At 39.6% G+C, this 13,309-nt stretch overlaps 3 protein-coding genes across 3 annotated transcripts; 2 read left to right on the top strand and 1 right to left on the bottom strand.

The window, feature by feature from the left end:
* Nucleotides 1-274: 274 nt before the first annotated feature.
* gal3st1b (galactose-3-O-sulfotransferase 1b) lies at nucleotides 275-4,632 on the top strand. The gene is made up of 3 exons (XM_041960091.1): nucleotides 275-393; nucleotides 2,386-2,528; nucleotides 2,606-4,632. Exons 2-3 carry the CDS (start codon nucleotides 2,404-2,406, stop codon nucleotides 3,762-3,764), a joined length of 1,284 nt encoding a protein of 427 aa, XP_041816025.1. The 5' UTR covers nucleotides 275-393; nucleotides 2,386-2,403; the 3' UTR covers nucleotides 3,765-4,632.
* An 875-nt stretch (nucleotides 4,633-5,507) lies between these two features.
* On the bottom strand, nucleotides 5,508-6,209 carry LOC121622991 (cytochrome b-c1 complex subunit 9). The gene is made up of 2 exons (XM_041960092.1): nucleotides 6,048-6,209; nucleotides 5,508-5,856 (listed from the first exon to the last, which is right to left on the bottom strand). Exons 1-2 carry the CDS (start codon nucleotides 6,186-6,188, stop codon nucleotides 5,806-5,808), a joined length of 192 nt encoding a protein of 63 aa, XP_041816026.1. The 5' UTR covers nucleotides 6,189-6,209; the 3' UTR covers nucleotides 5,508-5,805.
* Nucleotides 6,210-6,271: 62 nt separating this feature from the next.
* zmat5 (zinc finger, matrin-type 5) lies at nucleotides 6,272-10,499 on the top strand. Its single transcript, XM_041960332.1, has 6 exons — nucleotides 6,272-6,405; nucleotides 7,412-7,585; nucleotides 7,798-7,860; nucleotides 7,949-8,029; nucleotides 8,268-8,376; nucleotides 8,479-10,499. Exons 2-6 carry the CDS (start codon nucleotides 7,459-7,461, stop codon nucleotides 8,624-8,626), a joined length of 528 nt encoding a protein of 175 aa, XP_041816266.1. The 5' UTR covers nucleotides 6,272-6,405; nucleotides 7,412-7,458; the 3' UTR covers nucleotides 8,627-10,499.
* The last annotated feature ends 2,810 nt before the right edge of the window (nucleotides 10,500-13,309 follow it).

Here is a 13,309-nt window from a genome sequence, read left to right as displayed (position 1 = left end):
CTGGACCAACAAGTTCTCATACAGAATAAAAAAACATCTATATATTTGAGCATATCTTACAACAGCACTGAATGCACTAGGTTTAAGTTAACACGTTGTAGGTAGCAATTCTGAATACATAAAGCAGCCTAATTACTACATGCTGAAGTATACTTTTAGAAGGTTGCAGGCGTGATATGTTTACAGGCTGTCTGTCAGACTACAATCTGTTCAACCAATTGAGACACCAATTGAGCACTTGTGGGAGGAGAAATTACATCCGACTTCTTCCAGCCCTTCACACCCAATGAGATCTAGCTTCAGGGAGTATAGACAACATAACAAACAGTAGAGGGTTTTCTTTCACCCTGTAGACAATCTTCACCCCGACACTGCTGACGCTGTCACCTGCAGGTAAATAAAGCTCTTAAATTTCTCCTGCACGTACTTCCACCATTCCTTGATTTATTCTTTTATCTACCATGTCATTTATACTCTAGTTGATTTGATCATCTAAAGAAGATTTTAGGATAATGGGTCAATGGGATTATTTCAAACTAAGACATCTTGCACATGCTTAGGGTTTAATCAAATTCTTTCATTACGATGGGCCTAGTACAGCAACTCTATGAGACGTTCATATGAAAGTTGTTCTCAGCAAATGTAACAATGGACTCCATACAAGACTATCAGCATCAGAGATAAGAAGTAAGAGCTGGTATGCAAAGGGACACACCTTTCCACGTGAGAAAGCAAGAGTTTATCTTAAATGATTTGTCTATCAAGAGCAAGTATCTGGCCAGCGTCAACGCTACAAACCTGTTTCGATTCAACCATTTTCCCTGTTTTTATGTTTGCAGCTTTTTTCTCCTCCCGCCTCTGTCGTTATTGTAAAGGCAATTTTAGCCTTATAAACATGTTTATAGTGTACACATGGGGGCTCTGTGTTTATTTGACAGAAAGAATGATGCAGCACTTTCCCTGCTTGTCTGTGTTATTTCTTCTCTGTATCCCCTTTCTTACTCTGCAGTTTGTAATATAAGCTCTTCTGTTCGGCAGCAATAAATGCCAGGCTACATTTAGTTAAAATGGGTCAGGCCCGGGCTCTTCGTAAATACGTGACAGTTACTCTCGTGATTTAGGGGATGGCCCTAATCCTAGCTCCTAACCCTGTATTAAAAACTATAGCCTTAGTCTGGTGTCCCCTAAAATATGTAGTTACTGAGGTGGCTTGGTCTGGGGGTGTCCATGGGGTGACCATAGACATATTATAGGAATACTACAAGCAGCAGTGTGGCTCTATGATCCTCTCACTTGTTTGCGACTCCACATTTCTACTTGAAACTTTGATTGTGAAGGCGACACCACTCTACTCTACTCTCTATATAGAATGCAGTGTAGAATTATCTATAGTATGACAAGCTCTGGAGCTCAAGACTTTTGGACTCAAAGCAGACACAAATCACACGAACAAAGGAGGTTGAGCATGGAGGCTGTATTTAATAATCAAAAAATAATCAGGTTCTCAAGGGTAACAAAAGATGAAAGGATCTTGACAAGGCAAACAAAAAGACTCTAGGTATTTCTAGGCAAACACAAGATTTTCAAAAGCTCTCTCTTTAGCAAGGCAAGACACAGGCTGGTTCACAGGTATACAAGACAATCCGGCACAGGACAAAGGGAGACGCCGACTATATATATGCAAGGTAACAAGGAACAGGTGGAAACAATTAGGGTGGGGTAGACAATCAGACAAGCGGGAAGGACACCGGGAAGTCACGGTCTGAAACAAAAGGAGAGTTGGGTTTCACAATAAAACAGGAAGTGCATGACAAGAAATGACGCCGGTGAACAAAACACATTGACAGACGCAACAAGACACAACATAGTATACTGTTTAGAGAATATTATAGATCCAAGTTAAACTGACAGACGGATTGAACTGAGAGAAAAAATGCTGTTACATATCTGTTAAATCTGCTACATCAGCACCACTGTGGTGCCGTGGATTAATCAATACACAGCACAGCCAGACTACTGATTTCGGGGCCATGGTCAGGGCCATAGATTGTGACCTCTGTCAAATAAATGATCAATGAGGCAGACGGACTGGGATAACATATTCAACATTATATTAAACAGACATTTTGTCCCTGAACTCACTCTGCTGGATGGAGAGGGGTGGATGGCAGGATGATAAGAGATACATTTTGGTCATTTTGCTAAAAAGGGGGATGGCATTCCCCCTCATATTCTAGTCTAGTATCGTGTTATAAGTTGGTCTGTGTGTAAAAATTGTCAAACACCACTGTTTGTAAGCTTCAAGTGAATCAAAACTTCAAAGCCTTACTGATCTTTCCCCTGTGTTTTCATCTGTACGTGCCTGTTCTCCAATTTCATTTTCAGGTTCCTGTTTGGGTTTGAATGATGTCCGGCATCAAAGGGAGTAAGTGCACACTTGTAATACGAGGCCTGATACTCTGGGTGTTACTGACCAACATCATGGTGGTGCTGTACTGCCTGACAAACCCAACCCAAGTGAAAATCAGGTACAGATTTACAAGAAAAGCATTATTTTATTGGGCTAAGTCTGATCTGTACGCTTATCCATATGTTTTATTTATAGGGGCTCTCAAGAGGACACGTGTCCTCTCAGTGTGGCAAAATTACTTAAGCGAAATGGAACCACTCCTGCTCAAAGCACAACCTCCCAGTCCGACCAGTGCTCACCGACAGTGGACATCATGTTCATGAAGACCCATAAAACTGCCAGCAGCACTGTACTCAACATCCTCTTCAGATTCGGTGAAAAGCACAAGCTTAAATTCGCCTTCCCCAATGGACGCAATGACTTCTTCTACCCATCGCCTTTCCTGTGCTCGCAGGTGAAGGACTACAGGCCTGGAGAGTGTTTCAACATTGTTTGTAACCACATGCGCTTTGACCGTCAAGAAGTAGCCAAGCTCCTGCCTCCGGGTGCCGTGTACATCACCATCCTCCGTGACCCCGTGGATCTGTTTGAGTCGTCCTTCCATTATTACCACAGAGCGGTTCCTCTCACATGGAGGATCAGTGGAGAGGACAAACTGGCAGAGTTTCTGGATGATCCTCAGAGCTTCTACAGCCCAGAGGCTTTCAACTCATTCTATCTTAAAAATCTGCTCTTTTTTGACTTCGGTTTTGATAACAACCTGGAGGCTGATGATCCTCGCGTGATGAGAGCCATCCAAAACTTAGCGAAACATTTTGATCTGGTTCTCATGGCAGAATATTTTGAGGAGTCTCTTATCCTGCTGAAGGACACGCTGTGTTGGACCATGGAGGACATCCTCTATGTTAAACTCAATGCTCGCAAGCGCTCGTCTGTATCCCACCTGACTCCTGAGTTGAGAGCCAAAGCTTTACAGTGGAATGGGGCCGACTGGAGACTCTATCAGCACTTTAATGCTACCTTCTGGGCCCGAGTAGAGGCATTCGGGGCCGAAAGAATGAAACAAGAGGTTAAAGAGCTGAGGAGAAGAAATGCTGAGATGAAGGCCATCTGCATCGAAGATGGAGGTGCAGTTGAAGCCCAAAAGATTCAGGACACACGGTTCCTGCCCTGGCAGCCGGTGGGAGAGTCTTCCATCCTGGGGTACAACATGAAGAAAAGTATTGATCCCAAATTCAGGACAGTCTGTAAAAAGATGCTCACACCTGAAATACAATACTTATCAGACATGGGCGTAAACCTGTGGCTTACTAGACTATGGGGTCGGCTCAAAGATGCCATTTTTATAATTTAACTTTGATTAAAACACTTACAAGTAAAGTATAGCTAGTTATCCTGCAACACATGTATGATGCCTACTTGAAACAAATGTTTTCTTCTTATTTTAGTACATTTTGAAACTTTTCTTTTGAGATAGAGGTACATATTGTTAAAAGAAGCTGAATTCCCATTTGGCTACATGTAATGCGTTACATTTAGAAAACATCCAGACCAGTTGGGTCACAGCCCTCTTAGATATGTCCACTCATCACCCACTGGCCATTAATTGCTTCTTTTGGATCTTTCAACATTGTACACTACATAAAAATGCTTAAACTGTGTTTACACTCTTCAGGCTTTAAATGTGAACAGAACACTCCTCCATGTTGTTGTGCCTGTTCTGCAGTTGATACTCACCTCTGGAGTAAGATTACATAGCAAATTAAGCAATGTTATGGACAGCTTTTTTGCTTGATGATCCACTGTAAGCACAAATGTCTCTGCCCTAAGTTATATATGTTTCAAGAGGACATCGCATAGTTGTCATGAGACCTGGTGCTATCTACATCTACACGATCACTGAGTGGCACACAGTGTTCGTGTGCCCCCTACAGGCCGGAGGATGAGGTGCGCAACACATGGCCTAGACTGACCTTGTCATAATTGTTTACATAACATGTTATCATCGACAGTAAAAATGGTTTCACGTGGCAGAAAAAGCAAATCTATTTTCTGTGTGTAAACTTTAGCTTCAGTTTTGCTGTAAGCAAGTGATTGATCAGTTTCTTGACTATTTGGTTCGACTTTAAACTAAATGGAAATGATTTTTAGTAAAAGTTGGCAGCTACTTTCTTGCTGTGGTAACATTACCTTCTGTTCGTGGATTAAATTTTTATATTGTTTCTGATTTGTCCAGGCCAGTATAAGTTTCAGTGATACACATCCATCACACACAAAAGCTATCGACATAACGGTCAGCCTGGGATATTCTGCATCAGGCCATGCAGGTTAATCTGGGCTGGATGAGCTTTATTGTTTCCTGTAAACAGGAATGATGGTCTTAATTATTTAATTCTCTTTTCATCACAATACTTTTGGGACAAAATTTAGGCCATGATGTTGAATTATATATAACTCTGAAATCTGACAGCTTGACAGTTGCAACAATGAGCATTTGTCTGTGCTCTCTACATGGTTATGTGATATTTTGGTCTCAAAATCAGCCTGAAGCAGCTGTTTGTAACATGTGCCTTCTTACCATCATTTCAGTCTTTCCAGTATAATCTGCCACATAAAGCAGAAATTCCACAATAGTAAGTCAAACCTGTAACTACTAACTTTTGCAGGTAGGGCAACTGACATACAGATTTCTCTCTTTTCCCACTTTAACATCTGGCATTCCTTCTGAGCTTTTCTCTTATGTGTTCCAACCAGATATGAAGCTGTTGTTAAGGTTTATCTTAGAAATGATAGAAAAGATATAGATCAAAACCTATTAAAACAACTGCTGACATATAAACAGGACACAAGTATCCATCCATAATTTGAAAAAGTGCAAACATGCAGACCACAAAACTAATTCAACTTGTATGTGAAGCTATTGACACACCTAATGACATAATGTGGTTATAGTGTATGTCTCTTTATGAAAATAAGATTTGAGTCAAAGGAAGCAAATAAAAATTTGACAGTAGTATCTAACAAATATGAACTGACAATAATTGCACTGATACATGCATGCCGTGTTAAATCTATGGTAAATCAAAACACTGCAATATCTGTAAGACATTAATACATGTTTAATTTAACCATTTACAATCTTTTAGGACAATGAAGGCATAACAAATAACAACAGGTGGGGAGGGGGCAAGGAACCATTGCTCCATCTTCATGGTGGTCTGGACAGTCAATCCGTTCCCACAGGTCCTCTGGGAGCCGCTGCCAGCCTGGGCATGACTTTGAGCACATTGTCCATGGTGACTGATGCTTGTTTCAGGTGTGGAGACCAGGGAGAATGGATAAAGGAAGTGTGACAACAGTTGCACTTCAGCCTTAGATAACCCCGGGACCCCGTCCTATTCCTCGTCTTTGTCCTGGTAGTTGTGTTGGATGTGTTTCCACAGTTTCTGCAGTTAATCACATATTAGATAACGTTAGACATTTTATAATAAACAAACAGGATTTACCAATAAACAGAGATTGAACAGGATTGCTCAGCTTAGCGGGCAAGCTAGCTTAGCTAACGTTAGCGCCGCTTCGCCCTCTGCTAACAAGGTCAGTATAAACGAAGGATTGAAACGCCAAGGCACACACTTACCCCGCGATTCATCTGCTCAAAAATGGCATCGCCACCTTGGTCGAATAGTCGTTCAAAGAAGACCGCTCCAACCATGATGGTTATAGCGAAGGTAGACGTTCTCCTGAAGAGAAGATTGTAGACGGACTTCGCCAGCGCCATGTCGGTGGGATAGTACGCAGGAACGGATGCTGAAGGGTGACGCTTCCGGTCGAGTCATGAGTGGAGTGCTTATTGACCCTGCGAAGACACCGTACTTGGGGCAACATACACTGTGGGATATCATGGTTTTGTTTAGTCTTTTTCAAACCGGTTACCTAGATATTGTTGAATTTTCAAAGCAAACACCACAGCGAAGGACAGCAGTGTTTCGCAAATGGTTTGAGTTTTTTTCCCTTTGAATTTGATGTACAGAGGTAGTATGGAACCGTTCATTGGTGTGATAACAAACGTAAGCTAGTTAGCTGCCTAACGTTAGCTACTTAATCTAAATTTGCCAACGCTATGGACAATATATTTAGCTAGAGATGTTAATGTTTGCTGCTAGCATCAAATTACCCGTTTGCATGCTTCTCAACAGCTTTGTACCTCCAGGAAGTCATAGCAAGGCATATTCCAAACATAGGTTTTTTCAGACTTGGCACCTCCATTACTACACCAGTAGATGGCAGTAACAGATTGCTACTAGCAACACGTTCCTTTCTTCATGAGGATGCTGATATTCTTGATTGTTCTTATAAGCATTTTTAGTGGAAGGCCAAATCTGTAATTACGCGTGAGACTTTTACGTGACTGCAAATGTAAACAAACAAATGAAACCATGTTTTGTTTAATATAAATTTACACAAACTTTTATTGATGCGAAAGTCTAAAATGTCAAAACAGATCAATACCAGCAACATGATTATGCATTAAGTTGGTTTTGCACTTTATACTGTGTGTACTGTTTGTTTGTTTGTTTGTTAGTGCTGAAAGTTAGTTGATTAATGGACTTGTGAGTTTAAAGAAAATCACAAACAATTTTAAAAAATCAACTTGTTTGCAGATTGGGTGCAGCTTTTTTATAACATGAGCTGACATTCTCTGTTTTAAATCATGGTAAATGGATTTGGATTTTTGACAGTTGTCAAACAAAAATAATCTTAACATTTATTGCTGATTATACATATAAAGCTTGCTTTGGCTACACTCCTCTCTTCCTGTTAGGATAGACTTTGCCTTGGTTTGTTGATGAATCTGCTTGTGCATAATGATACATGACATGGTGACGCTCACTCAGTTGATATTGCATCATACAGAAACCATTTCAATTAGCACAGCTATTCCCTCACCACGTGTTGACAGAGCAGTTACATTCAATTTATTCCTTTTCTGTTCTCTTTCAGAGATTTCAGAGGTGACATCTTGCTGGTTTGATCACATAACCTGCACCATGGGAAAGCGATACTACTGTGACTACTGTGATCGGTCCTTTCAGGACAACATGCATAACAGGAAGAAACACCTGAATGGTGTTCAGCATCACAGAGCTAAAAAGGCTTGGTTTGACCATTTTAGAGGTGAGATTTGCAGCTGGTCTTTAGACCTATGAGATGTATGAGTTTCTTAACTACACAGTGATCCTAAGCATTGCACTTTACAAATCATACATCAACAGATTTTGATTGAACACTTAAAGTACATTTTGCCATCTTGGCTGCCCACATGTTTACATTATGATGGAAAATTATATAAACAACCATGAACACACTCTCTTATTTCCTTTTTACAGACTCATCAGCCATTCTGTACGACGAGCAAACAAAAAAACCCTGCAGAAAGTTTCTCCAAAAAGGCAACAAAACAGTTCAACCTCACATTTATCAAATAATCAGGAAATTATATTAAATGCCTTGTTATAATCATCCTTTTTCTTTTTTTAGGAATTTGTGATTTTGGCCCTAACTGCAGGTTTTCTCACATGTCAGAAGAGGATCTGTTTAATTTGAAAAGACAGGTGGAAGGTAAGGTGTAACCAAATAGCTGCGCTGTCTACCATGTCATTGAGAACTTGTGAAATGAAAAGATCGCAGGCAATATGCCACAAATTATTGTACCTCATTATTCTTTAATAATAAGGTAAACATTCAACAGCTGAATTGTCATGGAAAAGTATAAAAGTACACAATACATGTACATATTTAAGGAGATGACTGTGTGAGTTTCTATATGTTGATAGGAGTGAGATTTTCTTTCTTTCAGATGAAAGGCAGCTCAGAGAGGACTCTGCGGACAGAACCATGCCTAAGCGAAGTGTAGAAGAATGGCTGTCTAGAAGGGAAATGAAGAAGACTGCCCTCGGCACCAAAGAGTATGCACGTTAATTTTTGTGTATGACATTTAGTCATACATGGTTTGCATGGCTAATGGTTGTTCCGGTTGAGTTCAACTGTTCAATTATTTATGTCTGCAGAGATCTAAAAACTGAGGAAGACAGTGAAGAGGGCCAAGCAGAAATTGATGTTCCTGAACAGCTCCTCTCCATTCCCGACCTTCCACCCTCTCTATTACCTCCACCTCCAGGCGGATGGAAAGTCAAAGTGAACACAGAGTGGGGTTGAAAGAAATTCACTTTGTGTTTCAAACCACTGTTAAGAGGATACGTGACATTAATAGGCGGAATGGTACAGAATACCTGTGTTATTAAGAAATGGTGTCACGTTTGGTTTTGAAGTACACAGTAAGGTAAATCTTTAGCAAAATCTTTGTAACCTACATGACTGACATTTTGGCAGTGTGTTGTTGAGTGCCTTCACAGTGAGACTATCCACAGAGTAATATTAGATGTCATGCAGTCCCAAATGAGCAGATGGAAATAATCTTTTGTTTTAGGTTAATCTTGTGCTGCATCACTAGGAGAAACACTGATCTAACTTAATTTTGGTTCTAACCCAGCTGCTGGAAAACACCATTTTGCAAAATGCTAAATGGCAAAGGTGGCAAACTAATGATCTGAATAAAATTTCGTAATTAAAGTTTCATCGCTGGAAAGTTTAATACATTTTTGCCAACGAGCCTCATGCAGATCCCTTGGATTTGTGACTAATGTATTCATAATTGTCTTTGCCTCTCAACTGGGGTTATACTGAGATGTATATGGTTTGAACTGTTTCCACATCTGCTGTATACCTAATGCAGTGTTTACAGCAGAGACCTCATTAAATTCTGTGTGGGTTTTTTTTTTTTTCAGTTTTGTACCATTTTGTCTAAGTCTTGGCCAGGTCTCCTGTGTAAAAGATGCCTCTGACTTTAATGGGACTTACCAAGTTAAAGACACCCAGTAGTGCTTTTGACCACTAGTGGCGCTATAGAGAAATGTTTTTCTGAGTGTTTTGCCGGGTTCCAGACCTTTGAATCAGCCCACTCCACCAAGTTCACTGATTCTTCTGGCATCATGACGTGAAACAGTGGTTTCTCACCTGAAAAAGGAGATGACCCAATGATCAATCAATGCCATTGGTTGGACTAACACTGTTGTCAAGCTGTGCGCCAGAACCAAGGAGCAGTGATAACAATGGTGCCTGCTATAGACAAGATACAGGCCGCAAGTTTTTTAATCTATTAAAAGTAGTAATTACTTTGAAATTTAACAGCACTCTGCATGAAGGCGTTCATTGCCTGATATCAAACAGAACTGTCAACTTAGTGAAGTGGGTGGATTCAAAGGTCTGGAACCAGGCAAAGTGGACACCTTGTGATTGGATAGGAAAAATCGAATCCCCCTCCCCCATCAAAATGGGTTAGAGCGAAGGCAACGTCAGACTGGAGAAGGCAGCGGAGTGTAACGCGTTGACAACTCTGTCTGATATCAGACAGTTATGTTTGCATCGCGCACAAGGACACGTGCACATCCTGCCTTCCCAGCACTGGCCAACAAAGACCGTGAGGAAAAAGAGTGATTAAAAAAGAAACAGAAATCAGCTTTGCGAATGCAATCACTCTGTCACCCCCCTTCATACTCGCCCCCCTCTGTAGCAGTAATTTATATCTATTAAATCTCAATGACAACTGCGAACTCATGTCCACATGCTTGAACTGTGGTATAGATAGCTCTCAAGGCATGCCAGGATCCCCGTACTGCAAGAAATGTCAAAATATACTTTCCAAACTATTGATATACTTAGTTTTTTCATTCTTTCCTTATTATTGCCAATTGATTATTTATTTTTCAATACATGTATTATTATTAGCATTATTTTCTTCTACCCCATATACACAATCATACATATAAACACCTGTGCCATACTTAACAGATTTCCACTAAAATACACTCATTACAATAAGTGCATGATATTTATTTGTATTCTGATTATTGTGACTATGATTTCATCCCTGTTTGCTTTGTTTTATTTACGTTTCATCCCAAGTTCTGTACGTCCCCTTGCTTCTCCTCTGCCTGCCCTTGCATACTCTCATTGTATCTGTAAAGTCATTGGATCAATAAAAACAAGAAAAAAAAAATCTCAATCTTCTTGTGGAGAATCAATAGTTTAGGTGTCTTCATGCACTCTGAAGCTTGTTCTCTTGTGAATAATTTGGCACCTTGAATGACACCTTGGTAAATTTGACAGAAACGGTCATGACTTGAATTTAATAACACTAAAGAAAATGACACTAAACCTTATCAAAGATTAAATCCTTACATCTTAACTGCTTCATGTCCATTGCTGCTGTGCTCACTTCCTACTGAGCTGGTGCTTGTGTGCATGCTACTACTACTACCACCATTATATAACCAGAAGGAAATAGTATTTCCCTCTTGGCAGGCTGTGTGCTCTGCTGTTACTAGTACATGCCGGATGCTGCACCGTCAGGCCCATCACAGCAACAGATCCTGACTGTTCTCCCCTTCTGATCTGAAATAGCTGAATGAGGAATGCGTTCAGAATTTCACTCAGTTTCCCAGAAAAGCATCCCCAACCGGTCCTGCTCTTCTTCTTTCTTATCTCTGTGCTCTGTTTTCGGTGCAAATGTTGGCGCCAAATGTTTTGTTTTTGAGGATGTGTTATATCCTGCTCTAAATTGCAAGCACTGTCACGCCTGTAAACAGACAACAACGAACAACAGGCTCATCTTTAATGCCTTTGCTTTTATTGGACTACATGCATCTAGACACCATTTACATTAGTGTATAACTGATGCAGTAACCTCTACATGTGCAGTAACAGTTACAGAAATAAAACAGCGCTGGGTCATCTCAATCTAGACATTAGAATTACACAGTAGGATGGTTCTACAAGTATTAACTGGAAAGTTAGAGAAACTTTTATCAAGAACAGGGGAGACAGGAAGATAATACATGAATACTTATTGGTACTTGCATTTCTGAGGAGTCATCTCAATTCAAAAATACATTTATCATCAGGTTCATTTTTGTCAAAGGCGATGATTCCATGAAATGGATTTCCCATCTCGCTAAAAGTCTGTCTAAAGCTACTTTAAGTCAAGGCATGAGAGTGCAGTTCTTACTCCAAATGACAAAGGCACAGAACAGAAGACATCTACAGTCCAAATCAAATGTATAACAACACTTAAGACAAAGTGTACATAAATCTGCTCATTAAAACACTGCAACATACAGAATAGGACACAATATTTGCTTATATGTCAGAGACAAGATTTGACACGATAACTATATTTTACATTCACACAAAACCCATACCTTACATGATATGTTCACATGGAGAGGTAATGCGATGTCATATAAGTAGTTCATACATAAACAGCTACTATATATGAGATAAAATATCAGGTTTTATTGCCAGAATGATTCTCGCTGTTTCACACTTCTCCTCTCGTGATATAGCTTTGATAAACTCTACGATAGAAAGAGCAAGAAAAAATATATAGCATTTCGTAAAACTTCAAATTTGACAAATACTTGTTAAAGAAAACATTCTGAAAGATGAATCTTAACAAATCAGAAATGTAAGTGCATGGCCTTAATACACACAAGAACTTGTATCTAAATATGTCCAGGCAGCCTGGAAGTTATACATCAGAAACCTGATTTTTTTTTGGGGGTGTATTTTTTTTGTATTGTTTCTTTTCTACAAAACATTATGCTTAAATTCATAATAAAATCACATAGATTTAATGTATCACTTTCAAGTAAGAAAATATAACCATGTTATACTTTAAACAATATGTTGTTTTGGTGGTCCATGTAAAAGCCAGAAAACAACATTTTTCATGATATGTTAAATTATTGTTCACAGCATACTGCAAAGTATTTAGTATTTTGATATCGTGTGCACATCCACAAAAATATCGACATTTACGGGAAAATGTCAAATACTGAGATTTTTTTTTGCAATGATCACTTTACAAATTGCATAATTATTTGAATACATACATCAGAATTCAAAATTGGATCTCACACACATAGAACACACATTTACTTCTAGTTGAATGTACATGCAAGTGTGTCGTGTGAGCATCTTTCATTCTCATTTGCTATATAAACGCGACAGTTAACACCTAGTTTTGTTGAAACGTGAGCTTGTCATGGTGGGATCTGTTCACAGCAGCTTGCTCGGGTCACACAGCAACTCAGTCGTCTTTCACCGTGACTCATTATGACTCATTTTGGTGCCAGATAGAGATGCACAGGTTTGAAATATGCAGCATCATTGTGCATGTATCAGACTGAGAGTATGAAACATGTTTTACCAGTTGTGTGGTGGTCAAGAGCTTAATATTTGTCTTAAAGTCTGGGCTTTTTGCATAAATACCCAGACACACACTCTGGTATTTCTTAGAGGGATTTACTGATTTCCTTCTGTGTCCTGCCTTTTATTTGGACTTTACTGTTCACTTCAGCCTAATTCGCATTTTCAGCTGGGAAAACAGCTGTTTGATTAACAAATCAATCCCAAGCTGCTCAGCCAAGAAGGCTCACTCTGAGCTTTAAAACAAACCCATTAATTTTTAGAAAACCGTGACATCTTTAGAAATGGACTGTGGGATTTCTCTGCAGATCAGCTGACAGTCTGCAGTGTGTGTGTCGAGGGTCACAGCCTGTGTCCACATATCTTTTAATCCCTCTCATCTCCATCCTTGGTTTTGGCAGTGCTATCCAGTGTGTTCCTGTGCTTATTCTATTTATTCCGATTATTGGGTTCTTTGTACTTGTCATTGTTATAGTGGACGGATTTTGGGAAAGTTGTCTTTTCTTCTTTTCATTTCTTTGTAAATATCATGTGCCTTTACTCCAGTTGAAGATGAGCTCAGTCTTGTTGGAT

Source organism: Chelmon rostratus, chromosome 19 (genome assembly GCF_017976325.1).
Source record: "Chelmon rostratus isolate fCheRos1 chromosome 19, fCheRos1.pri, whole genome shotgun sequence".
Classification (NCBI taxonomy): domain Eukaryota; kingdom Metazoa; phylum Chordata; class Actinopteri; order Chaetodontiformes; family Chaetodontidae; genus Chelmon; species Chelmon rostratus.
The sequence above is the reverse complement of the archived record's forward strand: the minus strand, read 5'-3'. Positions and strand labels throughout refer to the sequence as shown.

What these genes read in the sequence shown, in the direction of transcription:
- gal3st1b (XM_041960091.1), top strand. Translation starts at nt 2,404, where the DNA reads ATGATGTCCGGCATCAAAGGGAGTAAGTGCACACTTGTAATACGAGGC. An exon ending in CCAACCCAAGTGAAAATCAG is followed by an intron (nt 2,529 to 2,605) that starts GTACAGATTTAC and finishes TTTTATTTATAG; the next exon opens with GGGCTCTCAAGAGGACACGT.
- LOC121622991 (XM_041960092.1), bottom strand. Translation starts at nt 6,188, where the DNA reads ATGGCGCTGGCGAAGTCCGTCTACAATCTTCTCTTCAGGAGAACGTCT. An exon ending in TTGAGCAGATGAATCGCGGG is followed by an intron (nt 5,857 to 6,047) that starts GTAAGTGTGTGC and finishes GATTAACTGCAG; the next exon opens with AAACTGTGGAAACACATCCA.
- zmat5 (XM_041960332.1), top strand. Translation starts at nt 7,459, where the DNA reads ATGGGAAAGCGATACTACTGTGACTACTGTGATCGGTCCTTTCAGGAC. An exon ending in TTGGTTTGACCATTTTAGAG is followed by an intron (nt 7,586 to 7,797) that starts GTGAGATTTGCA and finishes TCCTTTTTACAG; the next exon opens with ACTCATCAGCCATTCTGTAC. An exon ending in TTTGAAAAGACAGGTGGAAG is followed by an intron (nt 8,030 to 8,267) that starts GTAAGGTGTAAC and finishes TCTTTCTTTCAG; the next exon opens with ATGAAAGGCAGCTCAGAGAG.